The 21,751-nt window shown below is 42.1% G+C and overlaps 1 protein-coding gene across 26 annotated transcripts in view; it reads left to right on the top strand.

The window, feature by feature from the left end:
* MYT1L (myelin transcription factor 1 like) overlaps positions 1–21,751 on the top strand; it is a 1,206,615-nt gene that overhangs the window by 1,002,223 nt on the left and 182,641 nt on the right. For all 26 annotated transcript variants that reach the window (XM_069235880.1, XM_069235860.1, XM_069235873.1 and 23 more), the window contains 3 exons: positions 4,612–4,719; positions 12,349–12,560; positions 16,587–16,837. In XM_069235880.1, the coding sequence (XP_069091981.1) occupies positions 4,612–4,719; positions 12,349–12,560; positions 16,587–16,837 (571 nt within the window). The remainder of the gene's footprint in view (positions 1–4,611; positions 4,720–12,348; positions 12,561–16,586; positions 16,838–21,751) is intronic.

The following is a 21,751-nucleotide window of genomic DNA, read 5'->3' as shown; positions in this document are numbered from 1 at the left end:
GCAAGGAGGCCCATTGATTCCAGTGGGTGGGTCCTTTTAACGCCTGTTTTTAGCAGGTGTTAAAACATGATGCCAAAAATGGTGCAATGAAATCCTGTAGATTTAATTGTGGCATTTTTGCGCCAGAACTCCCCCTTTGCATACATTATGCATGGCACATGCATAATGTGGCGCAAAGACATTTCATAAAGGAGTGCAATGCATGCATTGTGCCACTTTGTAGATATGGAGTGGCGTTCTGGACAATCTAACGCCACATTAGCGCCTGAAAGATAACTCTAATGTGGCATTAGATGGCACAAGGCAATCCTTAAATTTGGGCCTATATGTTCTCTTCATGTTCACAGTGATAGTTCGCTTACCTTCTGTTCAAATTACTGTTTTTTTAATTCCAAGGTTTAGTGATCTATCAGATGTGATGTCAACTAAGCTTGGAATGATGTGTCATGGATGTCATTTAGAGGTTGCTGGGGGTCGCAACTGCAACCCCTGACTTGTCTCTTGCAACCCCGGGCACTGCCTTTGCGACCTCTGGCCTCAGAGGTGACAAAATCAGTGCCAGGAACACGGGGCAACTCGCCCTTATGTACATCAGTTGGGGAATTCACCTTCCTTGTTTTTTGTGGTTTTTTATTACATTGATAGTAAATAATATCATATTATCTACTATCAGTTTGATTAAAATTAACCCTCCCTGGCAGCTAGGGTATATAAAAAATGCTTTAAAATGTATGTTGTGTGCATGCTTTTAGGCGAGACTGTGTATATGCGATTGTGTGTGTATGTGTAAACGTGTGTGTGAATGTAAAGGTCAAATAGCATGTGATGTTACTTCTGCTACCCCTGGCCTTTTGGTGAATTGACGTTTAGGGATGTTATATTCTTGTTATGCCGTTTTTTTAGGGTCGAGCGCACAAGCGCTCCATCCCTGTTGTTATCTCTCTTAGGGCTTTTATTAATTTCCATGTCACGCCTGTCACATTCACTGGTTTGTGGGCTTGCCTTTTAAAAAACTGCTTGATTTCTTTAGTGAAAAGCATCCATGCCTCATGCCTTTTCCGGTGGTTAGCCCACCTCCACAGCACCGGTAAACGACTGAAAACATACAAGGCTCCATGTTTTCAGCCTGGTTTCTGCACTACTTTATCTTTTTATTTACCACACAGCGCGATCACGCTGGGTTTTACATAGCGCGATTGCGCTTGTTTTTTTTGTTTTCAGTTTCAGTGCGATCGCACTGGGTTTTACATAGCGCATACGTTTTTTTCAACTTATGTGGCAAGAAAAGTCTGTGAAGGAGTTTATAACGCTAATAGCGCTAACTCGAACAAATGCGAGACACATTGCATTGCAAATGCTTGTTTACTTTGTGGTGATGTAGTGGTATTTTATATTTAACCTGAAACTTCACATATGTTTTAAGTGAACATGAAGCCAATAGAATGCCCACTGTTGGTAACTGTAAAAATGTTACTCACAAGGAATAAAATTGGTATTTTGTACCTATTTAATTTAGTCAAAATAATATTGTAAACAAGTTTTTGTTTTAACCCAAAATTCATATACAAAAGGTTTTTGAGGTTCATGCACTATACAAATTATTTTAAAAATGGTTTGTATATGTTTGTACTGCAAATTTTACTGGCAAGGCTGCTTTAGTGTTGTCCCCAACCATGTTTTCATATTTTCTTTTTTTTGTTCTGGATCATCTTCATGTTTGTTTTCCAACTGTTGGGGGCTGGTTATTATTAGAGGTCAGTACACACCTACCACTAGCAATAATGACCCCAGACAGTGTTAGGTCCAGTCAAGGTCTCAAAAACATCAACCCATGGTTCAACCTCTGGTAGCTTGGTAACGAGCAGGTAAGCTTAAACTTGGAGACAGGTATGTAAAGCAGTTAACTATACCAATACAGTAAATAAGTTAGACCCAAATAAAATCCCAGACCAATTTATAAAAATAGTAAATATTTCTATCTTTAAAATGACACCAAAAATGACAAAAAATCCAATATAGGGAACCAAAGTTATGCATTTTTAAAGATTAAATGAACAAATGTGCTTTCCAAAGCTTAGAAATCAATAGCGCTAACGGAGGACATCTGGTCGTGCTTGACTGGGACAAAGTTGCAGTTGAGGGTAGTCGGCTTGACTTACAACTGCAAGTTAGTCCACTTATGGAGCTTTTGCCAAACGTTACTCCAAACTTCTCCAAATATCTGTGGCTTCTTCCTGTAGTTCCTCTTCAGGGTTCAAAATGCCCAAAACACACATTTACGGGTCTAGAAGCTCTAAGATGGAAGCTTAGAGCTACAATTCCCACAATGCACCTGGCCAAATCCTTACATGTCTACTGGACACACTCCAGGCTGGGGACTTTGTGATAGTTGGTGCAGGCAAGCTCTGTTAACCTGTTGCTTTCAGGGAGTTCAGGGAGAATAATCCTGAGTCTTTTGTGAAGCAAGGAAAATTCCTTGTTATTGTTGTTTCACTGTGCAACAGGAGCATTACTTCAGAGTGCAGTCCTTTGGGTTGCAGGCCAGAGTTCCAGCAGGGCAGTCCTCTTGCTGGTGTCAGGTAGCAGATCTGAGTTGCAATGCAGATCAGTCACTTTTATTTATTTTAATAATCTTGGGAGCAATTAGGGAGGCACCCTTGTCCAATGAGTTGCAAGTTGCCGCCTAAAAGCATGACAACGTCCTCCAAAGTGTGATATTTGTGTCCCAAGAAGCATTGCACTCTAAAATTCCAAGATGGACAATTTGCCTCCAGAGGAGCATGACCTGGTTAAACCAACCTACTGGTGTGACTCATTTCCATGAACACCCCCCCTCTGGACATCTGCAAATTCCTTTCCTGGGCCTGCTATTTATCTGTGGGGTTCAGTGTGAGATTGCGGGCCTGGCTGGCATTCCTTTCTGTCATGCTTTCTTTGAAGCCCTGTTTGATTTACCCAGCCTAGTTTCTGGCCTTGCCTCGGTAGTATCTGCCAACCTTCCCCAATCAGATAACCTCTGCTCAGTGCAGGCCACTTATCACCTCATCCATGCCACCAGGCTAATCCTGTTAGGGCTGACCAATCAGGAGAGGACACCAGCAGGCTGGAATTTGGCTTACAGACAAGAAAGCTGTGTAACTTCTTTGCTATATTAGTTATGATAAAGTCAACAGTGGTAAGTTGTTGGATTTGTCATAACCATTCTTTTGAGTCCTTTCATGACACATTTAGCTCCTTCCTAGCAATACCTGTGCTTATGGAAAATATTCCCATGTTAGCCAATGAAGTTAAGCAGTAACAATGAGAAAAAATGAAAGATGCTGTTTTTCCCTCACTGGGCATATAAAACATCTTTTAAAATGTCCCTGCTTATAGTTACATGGCACCTCACCCCTGGGACATCTAGGAGTGACCTTAGGCATGACATATGTAAAAATAAGGTGGATTGTCACTTTGTAAATACCTTTAATTCCAATGTCGAATTTGGACACATTTTACTTTTAAAAGACAGTCTGCAAGGCAGGGCTGCCTTTCAAAATTACAGCAGGCAACACAGCAGTGTACACTCCAGTGCAGGACGTTTACTGGGCTTCTAAACTTCCCTGTCCTATAATGTACTAGGGACTTATAAGTAGTGTGACTCCCCCTTGCCCTATTATCTACTAGGGACTTACAGGAGTCTGTTGGTGCCAATTGTAATTGTACCATTTTACCATATACCCGTTACTCGGAGCACTGGCCGTTGGCCTGTTTAGCAGAGGCCAAGGCACCATCAGGGTCAGTTACTACCAGTATCAATGAGAAACATTAAGGTGAACAAGCTAAAAGGATTCCTTTCTCACACCAACTCTGTCCTCAGATCTCTCCTAAATATATCACTTCAGGTCCAGCTCATCTGACTTAGAATGATTGTGTAGTAACCCAATGCCCTTTTCTCACATCTGATTAATGTTTAATACATAAGCAAAGATATTTGCCTATTCCACATATTTCAAGCAATGCCAAGAAAAAATATAATTTTTGTATGTCATAACCATGGCACTTTACCCCACTAAAGAAGTGTTAGCAATCAGTAAAACCCATCTGAATGTCCTGTCCAACACCAACAGAACCTCAGTTCATTGATATTGCCATTGTCGCCGAAGCAGACGTTGAACAGGTTAACTACAATTTCCAGCAAACACTACAATGGGGGGACTCAGATTGTAGCCTGCACTAGAAATCTTAGAACTGGTCTGTGGTATTGCAGACAACGTAATCCTGGTTACAGACAGTGCACTATACAAATGCCAACTCACACACCATACCCATTTTAAAGTCAAATAGGGAAAAGAGATTGGTAATAAGTATGAGCAGAGTGCTGTACACTCTACACGCTTCCACAGGACAACACGATTCCTCTTAAAAACACTCAGGGTATGTAAACATTTGTTTCTGGGCAATGGGAAGCATCAAGGAAGGCCTGCTTACAAATACAGGATGGCCTAGTGGGAAAGAAGCAATGTGTAATCCATCAAGACATTAAGGGTTCGCAAACACAGTAAGGTGAGACATTCTCTCATTTTATAACTAATAGAACGTTCTTTTTGTGTTTCTTTTCTAAACTTTCAGCCTCTCTGGATGCCCTATTGCTGCAGCTGAGAAGCTAGCTAAAGCCCAAGAGAAACACCAAACGTGTGACGTGTCCAAATCAAACCAGGCATCAGACCGCGTTTTAAGGTACTGGAGTATGCTTCTTCTATTTGATTTTAGGAGCTAGCGTGGCAATCATTTCAATATTTGTGTTTCCCTTCCCTGTAACCGTATTAACGATATTTAGGAACATGTTTTGTATTGGCAATGATTTAGGCAATTCAGAATGTGTGATGCGGTACCTATGGATGTGAAAGGCTGATAACATAATTACTCTGCTGAGGCATATATAGACTTGACGCAATACAACAAATACATCTAACCTCTTCATTTTTAAATACATTCTACTATTATATAGAAAATCTCATGAGCAACGCTACAAATGTAAAGAGGACAGTCCTAGGCTGATTTGTAGATCACTGAGGCGATTTTTATTGCTGCTAATAAGAATACCATTCAATGTTATTTTGGAAAAGCTCAACCCAGCATTGTTTTCCAAGATAAGAGTCTTCGCGGTAGCAGACTTTATCAGCCCGGTCAGAATTAAAGGGAAACTCATAATAAGTCCCTCCTGTGCCTGCCGTTTGAATATCACACAAGATGTAACTTCAACAAAATTCGATCTATCTTAGGAACCTACTTATGAATTGGAAAAAGTTTTCTGCAGCACTCGGACAACAAGCTTGAATCTTCAAGAACAATAAAAAATGGGACCTTAAGTTTTATGTCCCGAATATGGAAAGATGATGATAAACAAAAGACCTGGAAATGCAAATGCAAGGTGGGGAGATCTAATTGTTAGCTCGAACAGCTGTCAGTAGTGTGTGCCAAAGCATTAGCAGCAGAAGTAGACACCTCAAGCATGGTGAAATATATACTGTTATTTAGTTGTAAAAAAGGGCATATTTAGGTCAAGGACCTTGTAAGATAAGGGAGTATTAGTTGAGGGGGTGAAAACCCAGCTCAAATATTCTTGTGAGGGAGAACAACAAAAGTTGGTAAATAAAACTGTGCTTAGCCCTCTGGTAGCATGGCAGAAAGCTGTCAGACAATGAGCAAAGTATTTATGCGGCACTCAAACAGTAATAAAGTGAAAACACAATGCATTTGAAGTTGACAGCTGTGGCTTCAAAGACAATTCCAGTCTCTGCTGGTTCTCCAGGCAGAAAGTTTGCAAAAAGTCCCACATCTAGCGGTTTTGGGATAGGAGGAGTACATTCTAAAATGTCTACAACTTAGGGGGGCACCTCTTGGAAGCTGGAACCAACTCCAACAGAGGCCAGCCATTGGGTTGAGGGTAGGTTCAGTTGGTACTGGGAAGCTGACCAATTGCAGGTAAATGTCCTCTGGAAGCTTATTGTGTCCCTTTAGCTCAAACAGAAGGTCAGTCAACTGACCCTTTCAGAGTCTTCTTGGGTCCTGAGTTCAAGGCAAGAAGGTCCAGCCCTCTGTCACGTTCTTTAGACATCAGAGCAATCCTTCTGATTCTGCACAGGTTCATGGATTTTCTGCGGAGATGACTGGGAATGCCACATCTATGGACAGTACCAGCCTTGGGTGGGGGAATCTTCTGGACACTCCCTAATAAACAGGGTAAAAGTTCCAAGGGTTGATCCTACCCACTTTTGCAGCACTTCCTGTGTGTCCCACAGTGCCCCTCACTATCTACGTCCAATATGCTAGAGCCTTTATTCCATTGGTCAGAGTTCCCTGTGCCCACCCAGGGGTGTTGGTGTAATAATAGGCAAGCCCTCCCTCATGGTAGCTCCAAACCAGTTCAGAGGAAACTCCCCAATCCTGCTGGGGTTGAAGCCAAGCTGACTAGCAAAAGTGAGAAAGGCCCAGGTGTGAGCTACATGTGTCAGTAACAGGGTATATATTCTTTGAAGCTCAGGATGGAACTGGGCACAGCCCTCAGGCCACCTTGCTTAAAGAAGAAAAATACATGCTCCTTCACACCTAATCTCTGTTTCTACTGTCTGGGAGCAATCCACCTCTCACCACAGGGGAGCCATCAGCAGACAGTTGACACTGGACACCGGCAAAAATATCCCCTTTAGCTCAGGCAGGAAACTGACAACCTTCAAAAATTGCCATTTCCAAAATAGTGACATAAATGCATCTTTACCAGTAAGTTTGGTTTTAAATCACTACTAAAACAAGTCCTTGAACCATTTTTCTAGCTACTCTCAAACTGAAGTTAGGGATTATAATTTGTTAGAATGTAATCCAGTGTTTTCCTATGGAAGAGCCATCCTTGCGACAGTGACCAATGCCTTGGATGGGTTGCAACATCAAATATATATGGGCTACTTTTTAAATACCATGTACCCTGTCCTAAAAGCATTTATGGCCTACGTTAGGAGTGCCTTAAAAAGGAGGATTTAGGCCTTGTAAAAGATTTGTTGTGCCTGGTTGAAATGGCAGTTTTAGAAATGCACATTCAATCTGACATGTAATGCCAAGAGACATTTTTGATAGTGCTTCTTCAGGAGGCGGCACTAGAGTGCTACAGCCCACTAAGAGCATTTAATTTACAGGTTTGGGAACATGTGGTACCATATACTAAAGACTTACAAGTACAACTAATGTGCCAACTAGGGGATGCACCAATTTTAACACGTTTGAAAGGGAGGGCACGAGTATTTTACTCCCTGTATGCAGGGATAAAGTGCACAGTGTACTATTTCCAACAAAAAATGGGTTCAGCAACAGAATTAAAAAATCTGGGGTGACCCGGCAGAAAGGGCAAATTTTCAACAGTCCTTCCATTGTTTCTTTTACTGTGCTTTTACCTAACTTGCATATTTAACTTCATGTAAGGCCATGGTGAGAGGCACAGAAAATGCCTCCATTGCATTCATGTGTGGGCTGCAATGTGTATTTACACCACCCACATATGTTACAAAAATGTATGGCAGCCAGGAGTATCCCTGTGCTCTAGTTGTTCTGCAGTTCAAAAGTACATCAATGGCACATTGAAATGTAAAGGTGCCTTTGCCATGTAAGTAGACCTATTTTCATATATTTGTATGTTACCTCTAAAATGTGCCTTGTAAACCCAGAGGGCATGCAAATAAGTAAAAAAGAGGCTCTATACATATTTGAAATAGAGTACACTCTGAATGATAAATGTCCAAAAGTCATTTTCACTGTGTTGGATTATTCAGACACGTCATGAACATGCCTGTGTAAAATCACAACTGTTAAGTTTATTTTTCACCTGGGAAAATGCTTGCAAAATGATAAAAAATTATTTTTCACTCATCGTTAAAATCTAATTTAATGATGATATTGGATTTTGGATAAAATTAGTGGAAAAATATCTTTTATAAACTATACATTGTGCTGTCTGAGCCAAAACTGACTTAGATACAGTATTGTCACACATATCACCTGCATATGCCAAGTCACATTCCTGGCTAGAGTTAGTAACCCTGTTCTTCAGAAGGCAACAGCATGGTATTTGGGCCTGGGGAGGAAGTGTGTCGTCAACAAATGGCTACTTGACAGGGATTAGCAATCTGGGAGGGGTACAGAAACAGTTGGAAGAACATAGGACAGCCTAAACACTACCTCTTTTGACTTTGAACTGCACAGGATAAGACCCTACCACTACCTCCTCAGAAGATTTGTTAACATGAGAAGACTACACCGGAAGAAAAGGGTTATGTTGCAAGAAAGAAGGCTCATTGACTCTTAGCTGTTACTGCCACTCAGAGACTTGAACTGCTAAGGTTCAAGTGGTTGCCCCCACCCCCTGTCTGCGTGCTTCAGGGACAGAAAATCAGAGGGACTCTTAACTTAAAGAAGGCCCACCTAATCACTGATGACTAAACCTTTCATTAGCTCTGGGTAGAGAGAGGCCTGGGGCCAGATTTACTAAGGGCTTCATTGCTCTTGCTTCATGCAAGGCAATGCAAGCACTTAATTGGGCTTTACTAATCCACGTTGTTAGACCTAGCATCCTTGGCGTGGTTTACTCACTCCTAACTTTTTGCCTTCAAGCCTTCTGTTTTTGCTGACTTCATTTTCCCTGGCCTTCGAACTCTGCACTCTTTACCACGGCCAACCAGTGCTAAAGTGCTTGTGCTCCTTTCCATAAACATGGTAACATTGCTTACATCCAATTGGCATATTTAATGTATTTGTAAGTCCCTCGTAAACAGGCACTACCTGTGTCCAGGGACTGTAAATTAAATGCTACTCGTGGGCCACCCACTGAAATAGCACTGTAAACATGTCTCAGGCCTGCTACTTTAGACAGAGATGTATTAAGGGATGGGTAAAGTGGGCTCTAGCCCAGGGCCCCAGCCTTTCATGGGCCCCCCTTATAGAGCCAGCTCAGTTCTCTAGAGTCTTCGCCCTGATGAACTTGAACAATTCTTAAATAGATTGTTTTAAATGCCATTTTCCGATTATTTTAAATACCATTATCCTTTAATTTATTTTTTAATGTGGGTGATGTGTGAGAGTCTTTTACAGACATTTTGCAGAGAAAAGTTGTGTTTATGTTGCATGCACCCTCCATTAAAAAAGTTTATTTTAAATCAAAACAGGACCTCACACATAAGAAATGGGAGGGTGTCACAGAGACTATTTGCAATAATATTAGTGAGCAGCTGCTGTGTTACAATATTGAAAACACACATCACTATCCCTGTATATTAGATATAAACATATTTAGAATTTGGACGAGTGTGCCTCTGCACTGTCAGTGACCTGGGAAAAGAAGGCATGAAAGGGCTGAAACTGGATCATACATTTAATGCTGTTCGGAGCAGGGGCCACCAAAATACGCTTGACCCAGGGCCAACAAAAGCCTCTAGCTGTCCTTCACTGCAGAGCCTATGTGTCCAGTTTGTTTCAAACTGCTATTTCGACCTGGAAAAGTAAAGTTGTTACCAGGCCTAAGCCTTCCTTTATAATACATATAAGCCGCACATACTCTAGACCCTGGACAGTCCAAGGGCAGGATGCAGCAAATTTAAAAAGTAGGACAAATACTGTTAGGTTTTACATGTCCTAGTAGTGAAAAACACAAATTCATTTTTCACTACTGTAAGGCCTACCTATCCCACAGGATAACATTGGGATTACCTTATTGTATTTTATAAGTGTAATTTCCAAAAGGTAACCCCTTCACGTTTGGTATCTTTGGCATCACAATTTAAAATCCTAACTTATGGTGAAGTTAGATTTTAGCTTGCAATTCTGAAAAAGCCACTTTTACTAAGTTGGCCTTTTCTTGCCTTAGACATTTGGTTCCTGCAGGCTCTCTCTAGGTCACATGACTGGGTGTCGGTGACAGTTGGGCTTTGTCTATTCCTCCTAGACAGCCACATAAAATGGGAAACTTGGGTCTGACTGAATGGGTCATCACTGGCAGGATGGGTGGGAGTAGGTGGACCAAGTCCCACTTGCACTTCAATAGTATGTGCCCTGTCTCCACACAAAGAGCTAGATTGCCCCGTCAATAGTCTGGAGCCAGAGGCAGGAAGGCAGGGCACCTACACACTTCAAAAGCAAGCCTCTAGAAGTTTATCCATCTCCAAGGCACAACTGTGTAAAACTATTGGACCTCAGACACTACCACTTCAGTACACTTCTGAACCTGTGGATACTCTGCCAGAAAGAGGGACTGCTGTGTTGCTGAAAAAGCTGCCACTTTGCTGGACTTCTCCTCTGAAGGAATTGCTGCCCTGCTGTGTTGACCTGCTGCCCGCTTGCCTGGATGAGAAGACCTGGACATGCATCTCTTGAACCTAGAATCCACAGTGACTCTAAAGGCTAGTTGGCTGGTCTCCTGATCTAAAGTCGCTGGGACACAACAGGCTTCCAACGACCTTGCACATGCACTCTACTATCTGTGAGCCTACCCTATTAGGTGGTGCTTGAAAGTGAGCTTAAGATGCTCTGCCAGCCTCTGTGGATCTAGTGGAACCAACACATCTCCTCTGCTGCATGGCGCAACCCTCAGCAGAACCAACACATCTCCAATGTTGCATGGATTGGACCCGTCGCAAATACCTGCGTTGCCACATCACCCGCCTGCATCACCTTCCGATCCGCCACTACACAATGTATCAGTGGCACAGGCCCTTGCATCTCTCGATGAAGACAGCCTTGATGATGATGCCGAAGTCCGCATCGCAGCCTCGCTGCTCTTTGGAAACAATGCATCGCCCCGACTACACACCGCACACATGATGCGGGACTTCACATTGCAAGTCCCTTCAATCAATCAATCAACCAAAGATTCGTAGGGAGTGACTAATCACCCATAGGGTCTCAAGTCCCTTCAATGGGATGCTTAACAATGATGCCGACCCGAGCTCTTTTGCAGTCGCCCTGAACTTGTGACATTGTCCCGGTCTGACATGACCAGATATCCAGTTTATTTCACTAGAATCTTACACATCTCTGGTTCTACTAATTGGATTGTTGCCATTTTGGTCAAGTTTTATTTATTAAAGAAAGATCTATTTTTTCTAATCTGGAGTGGGATTGTTGTTTTTGTTGATGTTTTTACTTTATTACTGCTTGAAGTATTTCACAAATACTTTACACTTTGACCTCTAAGTTAAGTCTGACTGCAATATGCCAGTTTTAGGGTTGGCTTGTGCCTAACCCTGACAAGGACTGTGATTTCCGCTTGACAATGGCACATACCCCAGTCAACCAACAACACAATTTATTACACACACAAAGCCACTTTGCATGGCTGTACATGGTTTAGTAAATTCAAGGTAATGTGAGGCAGCACATTTCCGTGCCTGGCATTGCATTGAGGCGGGGAGTTGTTCCTTGGGTGGCGTGTAGGTTCCACAAATCCACATGTGGATGTTAGTGCATTCCCAGATCTACAAAGAGTTGTAAACGTAGGAATGCGTTAAAGTAGTACACCTCCCACGCCTAGGCATAGTGATGAAAAATATGTTTATCTCTCCCTGTTACTTGCTTCAGTTATTGTGGTAGCCTGAATATTCACTTTCTCCTTAACTTGAATTAGAAATCTCTCTCTAAATCCAGACCCTGGAACATGTGGTGGGAGGATGGATGGTGTGTTTTGTTTGGAAATGAATGAGAGTGTGGTTACAGGGGCATTGCTAAGGTCAGACGGACGTCCAGTCGAAATGTGGGTAAAGCTATTGACAAACAATATATCTCTAGACAAAAAACAAGCAAGAACCCCAAATTCTGTCAAACATATCTATAGCAAGAGGTTTTAGAGTGACCCTGTCATTGGAAATCCTCCAACTGCCAAAGTCAGGCCCAACATTAACTGTGGTCAGTTGCCTTAAAAATGCCCATTAACTGAATTGGGTGGTTACTGTGAAAGTAGTGGGGTTAATAGGCTATATTCACTAAACCATTACTCCAGCAGTTTGATGACCACTCTATCCATTATTCAAGACACGATTACAAGTAGGTGATCATAGAAACATTGTCTAGAATGTTGAGGTCGGGGCTTGTCTTAATACGGGTTCTTTTCGCAAATATTTTAAAAGCTTCCAGCATTGCTTTCCTCGGGTGTACGTTTAATTATGTTGATTAGAAAAGGGGAGGGGGCCTCTGCCGATAAAAGAACAGCCCACCATGGAAAAGTTTTTATTAAGAGCAAATTAGGTCCAGTTCTAAAAACCCTTTCGCCTACGCCCTATTGTGTGCAGACAATATTGCGAATAATTTCATGTAGATATCATTCCTTTCCAGGCCGATGTGTTTTGTAAAACAATTAGAGATCCCGCAATATGGCTACAGAAATAACGTTTCTACGACAACGCCCCGCTCCAATCTTGCCAAGGAACTGGAAAAGTACTCGAAGACGACGTTCGACTATAACAATTATGACAATCACGCCTATGGAAAGAGAGCCATTGCACCCAAAGTGCAGTCAAGGGATATGTCTCCCAAGGAATATGATGGTAAGAGGAGTAAACTCGCCATTGCAAAGAACACGTTCCCATTGAAGTGTTATATTTCGTGATTGTGATACACTTTAGTGTAGACATGTGCAAGTATATGTCTTTAGAAATTGCACTTTCTTAATGATATAGAAATCCTAGATTTTCCCTCGTTTTGTTCACTTGCGTCAGGGGTCACCACAAGGTGTACTGAAGATGAGCTATTTTTAATCAAAAAAGGGGCAATATTCTGAAGAAGTTGGGTGTTCGATAATTACTTATGGAACAAACATATAGCATCACGCAGAGTGTAAAATAATTAAATGTTTTATTATAGTACAAAATTGGATTAAGTAAGGAAAGTGAGGAAATGGGGGTAAAGTGCTATGGACTGTCTAAGGAATGTGTAGCGGACAGTGTGAAATAAATCTCCCTGACATATTTGAGTAGTTCTCCCTCACTCCACCACATTTATTTTGTTCACCTGTCTTGAAAGCACAGAAAATCCATGGCTGGACCATTTTTAGGTCTGGCTTGAAAACGCAGTTGCCTTCAATACCTATTGTTACCAATTCTTTAAAATATTATTTGATTGAACTTTGGCTCCACCCAGTGGAGTATTAGTTTTATCCTCGTGCTATTGACTATTGGGTGTATCATTCCACCTTCCAGGAAGTGCAGACATTGGAATACCTGAGGGACTGTTTTATGATTGGAAAGTATACTTCATCATCACAGCATTTGTGTATGCAACCACATGAACATTTGTGAATGACTGTCTTTAAATGACTTAGCACATTGAAGCCAGATATATTGGTTTTGCCAATGTTTGTTTAGTTTACTTGTTCAATTTAAATATCTTTTTTTGGTACATAACGTTTTCATGGAACTTTCCCTCCTTACCTTGCTGCAAAGTCAAGAACACTTACATCTAGTGATGCCCATTTTCTCACCCAGAATTTCAGGTCGCCAGAAAGGGAGGCATGGCGTTCTAGGGTCGTTAGTGCATGCTAATGACTATCAGCCAGTTGAGGATGACATATGTTCAGAAATCCTGTTTACATAGTGTGTTCACTAAGTAATTTAAAGATCGCTGCGCTGCTCTTGTTCTTAAAGTTTTTCCGTCCTTTGGTCTCACTTGATGGTGTATCTAACTTTACTTAAGATATTGTATATAAAAAATTAGATAAATTAGGCAATAAATTCAATAGTTTACGTCATTTTACCATTCTTGGTATTAACCAATAATGAGAATGCCCTACTGTGCACAGTATGTCCAATTATGCTGCCAAAAAAGCCTTGATTCCCATTTCAAATCCAAGCCACTCTACCTATTGTTCAGAAAACAGCTGAACATTCATCCTCTCAGACTGGCCTTTAAACGAGCCCACAACAGAAGAAGGGCTGTGAGCGAACAGATTTAGGTATGGTGGAACTACATAATTAAAAACAATCTCCTTTCAACAAATTGTATTTGACACTATCTAGAGCTCTAAAGCTAATAAAAGCCAACACACAGCATTTTATAACGTTCCTCAATAAATTAAAAAAATCACTGCCAGACTAAAAGCAGACATCCTCATCATGACATCTGTACTAAGGCGCACTGTATGAGGTTCAAAATGGATGAAGTAAAAGTCTCTAATAACAATATATATTGTAAAAAATTGCAAGGCTGCGTTGGCTGGTGGAAACCACAAACTAGCAACCTTGAACCACTGCCTCAACATGATGAACAGGTCAGATAACTGTTTCATATCACATCAAGTATTACCTACCGTAATCAGTGTTGCGTTTTTATGAATGGTGTTTTCATGAGCAGAGACAAATATAATTCAGAAATAGTATATAGGCTTAAGGTTGGTATATTCCATTGTTTGGAATTATTATATCTATCATAGAGCTTAGATCACCGCTCTGTGATCTAAGTAGTGACTGAACCCTTAAATGTATCTATAAACAAATGTGTAGTTCAACTGTTGGTACATCATATGAGGTTCCTCTGAGTAATCCACATTAAATAAAATGAGGACATAAACTGAGCCGATAAAGTAGCAATGAATGTTCTTCGTGATCTATCAGGAATGCATTTAACCCAAAGTTAAGATCTGTAGCTAGTTACTACAGCCAGAAAATACTTTTGAAAACTAAATTATTCTGACTTGCCTTCAAGTGAACTAGATGTTGGGTTGTGATTTAGGATCATTGGACGTGGTTAATTGTCTTGGCTAACTGAGACTTTAACTCCCACTTCCAACTCTTAAGGGACAGATTTACAAGGCCCTTGCGCCACTGGAGCGTTACTTTTTGTGACTCTCCGCTGGTGCTGTGCAGTCCACCACATTCACTCTTAGAAAAGTGACACAGATGGAGGTGGTGTGCCGCAGGATGCTAAGGGTGCGCTTAGAAATATACAACAGTGTGAAAATTTGGTAGCAGATACATTGGCGCACCATGATTTCGAATACTTAAAGTCAGTAACATTGTTTGCATATGGCGGCATACTGGCTAGTGATTCAATGGACAAGTAATGGTCCGTTTTTGATTTAATGATTATAACATCCAATAAGAACATGCTATGAGTGATTTAAACACGTATATTGATTCCTCTTGTGTGAACTGGCATTGAGAAAGGCATTGTTCACCGAAACACATCTGCTGCTTAATGAAGAAATATGGATCTATGACACGTGAGTGCCCGAATTGTTCCTTTGGAGCGTTTTGGACTGAAATATATGTACTTGTGACCCTACAGACAGGGCAATTTTTTTTTTTAATCTCATAACCCTTTTAATCATTATTTTCGTGCAAACCTCAATGTGTTCCTGAAATGGAATTACAAGTAGTGAATATTTACTACTCTTGTATTCTGGAGCAAACCTTGCCAGATAATCCTGACAATATTTGCTCGGAGAAAGAAAGTTGCAAAGTGCCAGAATATAGGGTAACCAAATGCATAAGCTCCAGCCCTACAAAGTGTGCCTCATTACTGCCTAAACAAACATCAACCAGTAATACTAGTTCCAGTTCAAGTAAATACTTCCAACCGTAAAACTGGTATTTACTTGATTGATATTCCCACACCAAAATACTGGGCAACACTGCTTAATTTAAACTGGTGGTTGCAGATCGGGTGCACTGGCAGTCATCTTTTGGTTGGCACTTTGTCTCATCACACTGTGACCCAGAGCAAGAGAGAGAAAAACGCAAAAGGGGGAAAAAGACAGAAAAACAGTGAGATGGGGGAAAGTAGGGATAAAAAAGAACGTGCAAGAGTGGAATCAGGTTCTAGGGAGAGTAATCCTGATTATGCTACCTTGGCGGTCAGCAATCCTGACAATAGTCAGTGCTGACTGTGGGCTTCTGGGAAAAACTTTGGACGCACCGGCACTTATTATTATATCAATTAAGCACTGCTTGGCAGCTGCTTGGAAACTGTAAACGCATTCATGCGGTTGAATAAACCCTCGTTTGTAAATATCGTCCTGTTGAGCTTCCATCTGTCTCCCTGTGCTTCACTTAAAATGTTGCCCAACATTGCCTGCTTAGAAGCGAGATCCACTGTTTTTCCTAGTAGCCAATGTGTTTCTTCTAGGGACCGGTGGTAAGAAACTCGTACATCCCAATGTGGCCATCAATTTGAGTAACGGTCGTAATCGGGATTACGAGTTGTGCGGAAACGTCCACTCCCAGGTGTATATCCGCCGCATGTTTTGTCAGGACAAACCTGTTTCAAATGTGTGCATGGGAAAGTGTCCGGAATGTGGAAATATCGCATGGGAATCAGTATGTAGTACTTCCCGGGTGACGCAGTAACACAGAACTCTGGAATTACTGCATCCTCTAGTATCAGGAATTCTGGGTGTGGTAATACGACACCGGGAATTACCTACAATTCTTGATGAGAGCCTAAGTGAAGAAGCGTCTTTGTATTTTAACCCAAATCCTGGCAACGCGAGCGAAATATCGAGACAATTATGTGCCGTTGATGCGGCTGATGTTCTTATTTATTAACCTCTCCCTCCTCCTTTCTATTTGTTCCCACAGCAAAACGCTATTGTAAGAATTCCAGCCCAACTAGCAGCACAACAAGCAGCTATGCCATGAGCAGCAGCAGCAGCAATATGAGTTGTGGGGGAGGCAGCAGCGCCAGCAGCACCTGCAGCAAGAGCAGCTTTGATTACACCCATGACATGGAGGCGGCGCACATGGCCGCCACCGCCATTCTGAACCTCTCCACCCGCTGCAGGGAGATGCCTCAGAGCCTCGTCGCAAAGCCTCAGGACCTCTGTGCCAGGGTAAAAATGAGCAATTATGCATGTTGATGAAGATATGAACCTCCTCACTGCGCGACACGTGTGCCCCAGACAGGTTTAAAAATAGAAATAATGGCCCCTGATTCACATTCTTTGTGCTCTGCCGGAATGGAAAGCATTTCAGTTTTAACAGTGCACCCAAGTGGAAAAGACAGCTCCTCGTCCACAGCTCTTGCATTACTGATCCCGGTATAGATTTGAAATGATGCTGACGATGTCTGTTTTTCTGTGATTTCATCCTTATGTTGCCTTATATTTGCATTGTCATGGTTAAACGCTATTACAAATGAAAATAATGTTGCTTTTTGGCACTTTTAATGTGTTGCAATTTCAGCAGAATTAAAGCATGCACCGCCTGAGCGCCGCACGTCTTTACCAATAATTCTCGTGAATTCTGTTTCTTCAAAAGTGGTACCATATAGTTACAAATCGTGCATTTATATTTACAGATTTATTCATATTGTTACCGCCGCAGCTGCCATCAGAGTAATTCTATGGTTGCATTAATGGCATTCCCACCCGCAGACCGTGTAATATACCGGTTGTGTAGTATCGCCACAATACTCTAAATCACACATGTATCAGATTCTCAGGCACTCTTTATAAGGGTCTGGGTGGCTGATCGAATTCCCTGAAACCATACTGTCAGGCGTCCGACAGGAAGTTCTTCCCAGTGTGGATGAAGGCATACAAGCCACCCTCAGACTTCTTGCTTTCTCAGAAGCTTGCAATATACTACTTGGACCGCACTGTTATTCTCAGAAAGTTTCAGGTTTATTTTATATATTGTTATTGACCTCGCCTGAGTTAGACAATCATTAATTTTTAAAGCTATGTAAAATCCATACCACAATAATGAGCATTTTCCCAGTATCTAAGATGCTGAAAATCTACTTATGGTATCCCTTTGCTTTAGAAAATAGCTACAAACATTTAAAGAGTTAGTACACTTTAAAACTCGTAAATTCATCAGGGGGTGCTGTAACAAATCCATCCATTAAGGCTTGATGTGTGTCCGGATTGAGGTTTTTTATTATTAAAGGTAATACTTTTTTTTCTAGCCTCTTTTAGTGCTGGAAATCAGTGCAAAACATGAAACATATTTTGGGTTCCTTTATGGTTAGGGTCAAATATAGAAGATTTTAGAGAATTCTTATTCAACCTCACAGAGACACTGTTTTTAGGAATGTTTCCTAAACGGAGACACATTATACAATATTTAATACCATAACGGATTTGAAAACTAAAATAGGACTGAGCCCGTCCAAACAAAATACCGGTACAACCCAAAACGCTTAAAGAATGGACTGGTATGTCTGACACAACCTGAAAATAATTCCAACAGGGGTAGGGAGCTAGACAGTGACCAAGAAAATGACGCATCTCACAGAAGCACCCAATACATGTCCTTTTCTTCTGCCTGACTTATTTCTGTGATGTGGCCTGGAGCTCACTGGTCCACAATGATGGGGAGGGGTGTGTTCAAGGAAAGGCCTGGTTCAGAGCAGTGCAGCCCTTGCTTGGGCAATCAGCAAGGAGGTGGTGACCCTCCACTCTGCACCTCGAGGACCTTTTGTGGCGCAGAAGCAGTGGTGCCAAACACCCTGTTTCTGGGCGTGGGGCAGATAGGGGCACCCAACACCTGAACCAGGGCTGAAACATTCTCAAAATGGCACCAGCAGAGACAGCAGGGGGCCAGGATCACTGTGGGAGCTCAACATTGTACTTCAGTTGGTGAGGCTAAGGGCATAAATGTGTGGCACCAGGAGTGGATGGCTCTCTGGAGGATGTCCACCCTGCTCCTAAATGTGGGACCTGGAGAACTACTTTCTGACCTGGGCACTTGGTGTGCAGGCCAGAGATAAACAAGTTGAGTTATTAGGTCTCTACTGAACTTTATTGACCTTCAGCAATTACGGCAGACGACCAGAAATGGAAAGAGGATTTTTGTAATCCAAATAGGGTGTTTCTGCTAATACCCATAGTGACCGAGACCAGATTCCCCGAGAGGACATTAGCTTTTCGCAGGGAGAGAGAGCTTTCCTGTGTTCCACCAATGCTCTGCATGCTGCTTTTGAGGAGATACCTGCAGCAAAAGAACCTACAGTAACGTTGGTGAAGGCAAGCTAGATCCCTACCAAGTAGGGTGAAGAATGTGGAAACAGAACAAAGGCAGTTGTTTGGATTGGTGCATGAACTGAGAGCAAGCCTTTTGGCGCTGAACTCTGTGCTACAACACCTGCAGCTCTTCCGAAATAATGTGACTGAGGCAATCCTGAAGATGGATAGTAAAACTGAGAGTCTGAACAATATTCGGAGGGAACTGCTTCTCCTGATCAAGGAGTTGCCTGCTCTTCCCCATGCAGAGTCCTTTTCAGTGGAGATCTCAAAGGTGCTTCTGGGTTTAATAGGACTGAATGGAGATGCTGTGATGGAAAGTCATTTGTATGATTTGCCTTCTCTCGAGGAAGAAAGGTGAAGGAACAACAATAGTGCGTGGTGACGACTGTGCGGACCCGAGCAGATTAGAGAGATAGACTCTTAAACGTGGTGATTAACCTTCCAGATTAGAGCCATAGATAAATACTTCTACATATAGCTTTCAATGCATTGCAAAGTCTTCCCACTCCTTAAACCCAATCTCTTTCAGACTTGGCAAATGGTCTGGTAATGACAAGCCTTCACTGCAACGGCATAAGTGTGTTATTCATTAACTTTATTTATGCAAATAATGACTGCAGAACTGTGTACCCAAATAAGACTCACATCTCCAAAATATTGGAACAATGTGGAGCCTACTATGAATGTTCTTCACTGGCTACCAGTTCAAAATCATATTCACTACTCAAAAGGCTTACTAGTACATTGGGGCATGTTCTTTACAAAAACTGGCACCCACACTACATCTTGGAATGGCAGGCAGTGGTCCGATGAAGAGGCGTTGAATGTGATTTAAGTTACTTTCCCACTATCAGGATGAGTGAGATTGTACAAAATGTATTCACAGTTATTTTTTAATAACTATTGAACATCTATTTTAATGTTCGAGTGCTGGAAATGGCCCTATCTGCAGGGTCACCCCACACTTTTTGCCTTCACTACTCCATTTTCTTGCTGAATTTGTTCTTGTGGGCCCTAGGACTAAGCTTAGCGGTGCTAAAGTGCTTGTGCTCTCTCCTTAAGCATGGTAACATTGGCTTATTCCCAGTTGGCATAGTTCATTTATTTATAATCCCTAGTAAAGTGCACTATCTTGCCCAGCGCCTGCATATTAAATGCTACTAGTGGGCCTGCAGCACTTATTGTGTCCCCACTTAAGTAGCCCTTTAAAAATGTCTCAGGCCGCCCACTGCAGAGCCTGACTGTGCAGTTTAACTTGCCAAGTCTACCTGGCAAAATGAAGCTTCTGCCAGATCCAAACATTCCCTTTTCATACATATGTCACCCCTAGGATAGACCTTGAACAGCCCAGAGAGTGACAGTGCAATGTGTTTAAAAAGTAGGACATGTACTTTTAAGGTTTACATGTCCTGGAAGTAAAAACCTGTTAAGTTCATTTTTCACTACTGTATGGCATATCTATCCTACATATAACATTGATGTTGCTCTATTACATTTTATAAGTGCTATTTCCAAATGGGAAGAGATAACTCCTTCAAGTTTCGTGTCTCTAGAATCCTAATTTAAAACCTTCACTTATGATGAAGTCGTATTTAAAATTACAGTTTGGAAAATGCTACTTTTAGAAAGTTGGTATTTTCCTGCCTAAGCCATTTGGTGCCTGCAGCCTGTCTCTGGTCACATGACTCAGTGTAGTTGGCAGTTGGGCTTTGTGTATTCCTCCTATATAGCCACACTAAAAGGATGCTTAGGTGTGACTTGATGGGACATCACCTGCAGGATGGGAGTGAGGGGCAGGACACAGCTTCACTTACACCTGAATAGGCCTTGTCATGTCCTCACACAAAGGGCCTAATAACCCTGTAGTGTCACTCCAGCTAGCTTGGAGCCAGGGCAGGGGAGGCAGAGAATTCCTTGCACTTCATAGCCACTGTCTAGAAGCTTCTCCCACCTTCCAGAACCAGGTCACTGGGATATAAAAGATGAACCCCAGACACCACTACGTCAGTACACTTCTGGACCTGTGGATACTGTGCCTGAACGAAGCACTACTGTGCTGCTGAAGTAGTGCCACTGTACTGGACTTCTGCTTTGCTGTGCTGACCTGTTGTCTGCTGCCGGCTTTCCTGGGTGAGAAGGACTGGACTTGCATCTCTTGAACCCAGCACCCATTTTGGGGTCACCAGGGACCGCAGTTGTGACCCCTGACTTGACCCTTGTGACCCTTGGCACTACCTTTGCCACTCCTAGCCTCAGAGGCAAAATCAGTTCCAGGAATACAAGGGCAGCTCCGCTTCTCTTGTTTTCTTTTAAGTTTGTATTACTCTAATAATTAATCATATTTCATTATTCACAATTGGTGTAATAAAGAATGAATTACAATTTTCCAGAATATGACCTTCCCTGGCAGCTGAGGTAAGTAAAAAGTGATTTCAAATGTATGTTGTGTGTGTGCTTGTGAGTGAGTGTGTTAAAGTGAAAACAAGTGTGTTGTGTGAATGTGTGTGATGACAGCTCTGCTACCCCTGGCATTTTGGTGAATTAATGTTCATATCGGCTGGCCTCCTGATCTGAAGCCTCTGGGACATAAAAGGCTTCCAATAACCTTATATCTGCACCTGGACCCTGCCATCTGAGAGTCTGCCTGCCAAGTGGTGCCACCCCAGTCCTAGAAGTGGGCCTAGGATGCTCTGCCAGTCTAGGAATCTAGCAGAGCCGATGCATCTCCACTGCTGTGCAGTTCAAACCAAGGCAGAACTGACGCATCGCCGCTGC

The sequence above is a fragment of the Pleurodeles waltl genome, chromosome 5 (assembly GCF_031143425.1).
Source record: "Pleurodeles waltl isolate 20211129_DDA chromosome 5, aPleWal1.hap1.20221129, whole genome shotgun sequence".
Lineage (NCBI taxonomy): Eukaryota > Metazoa > Chordata > Amphibia > Caudata > Salamandridae > Pleurodeles > Pleurodeles waltl.
This window is presented reverse-complemented; position numbering and strand designations above follow the sequence as displayed.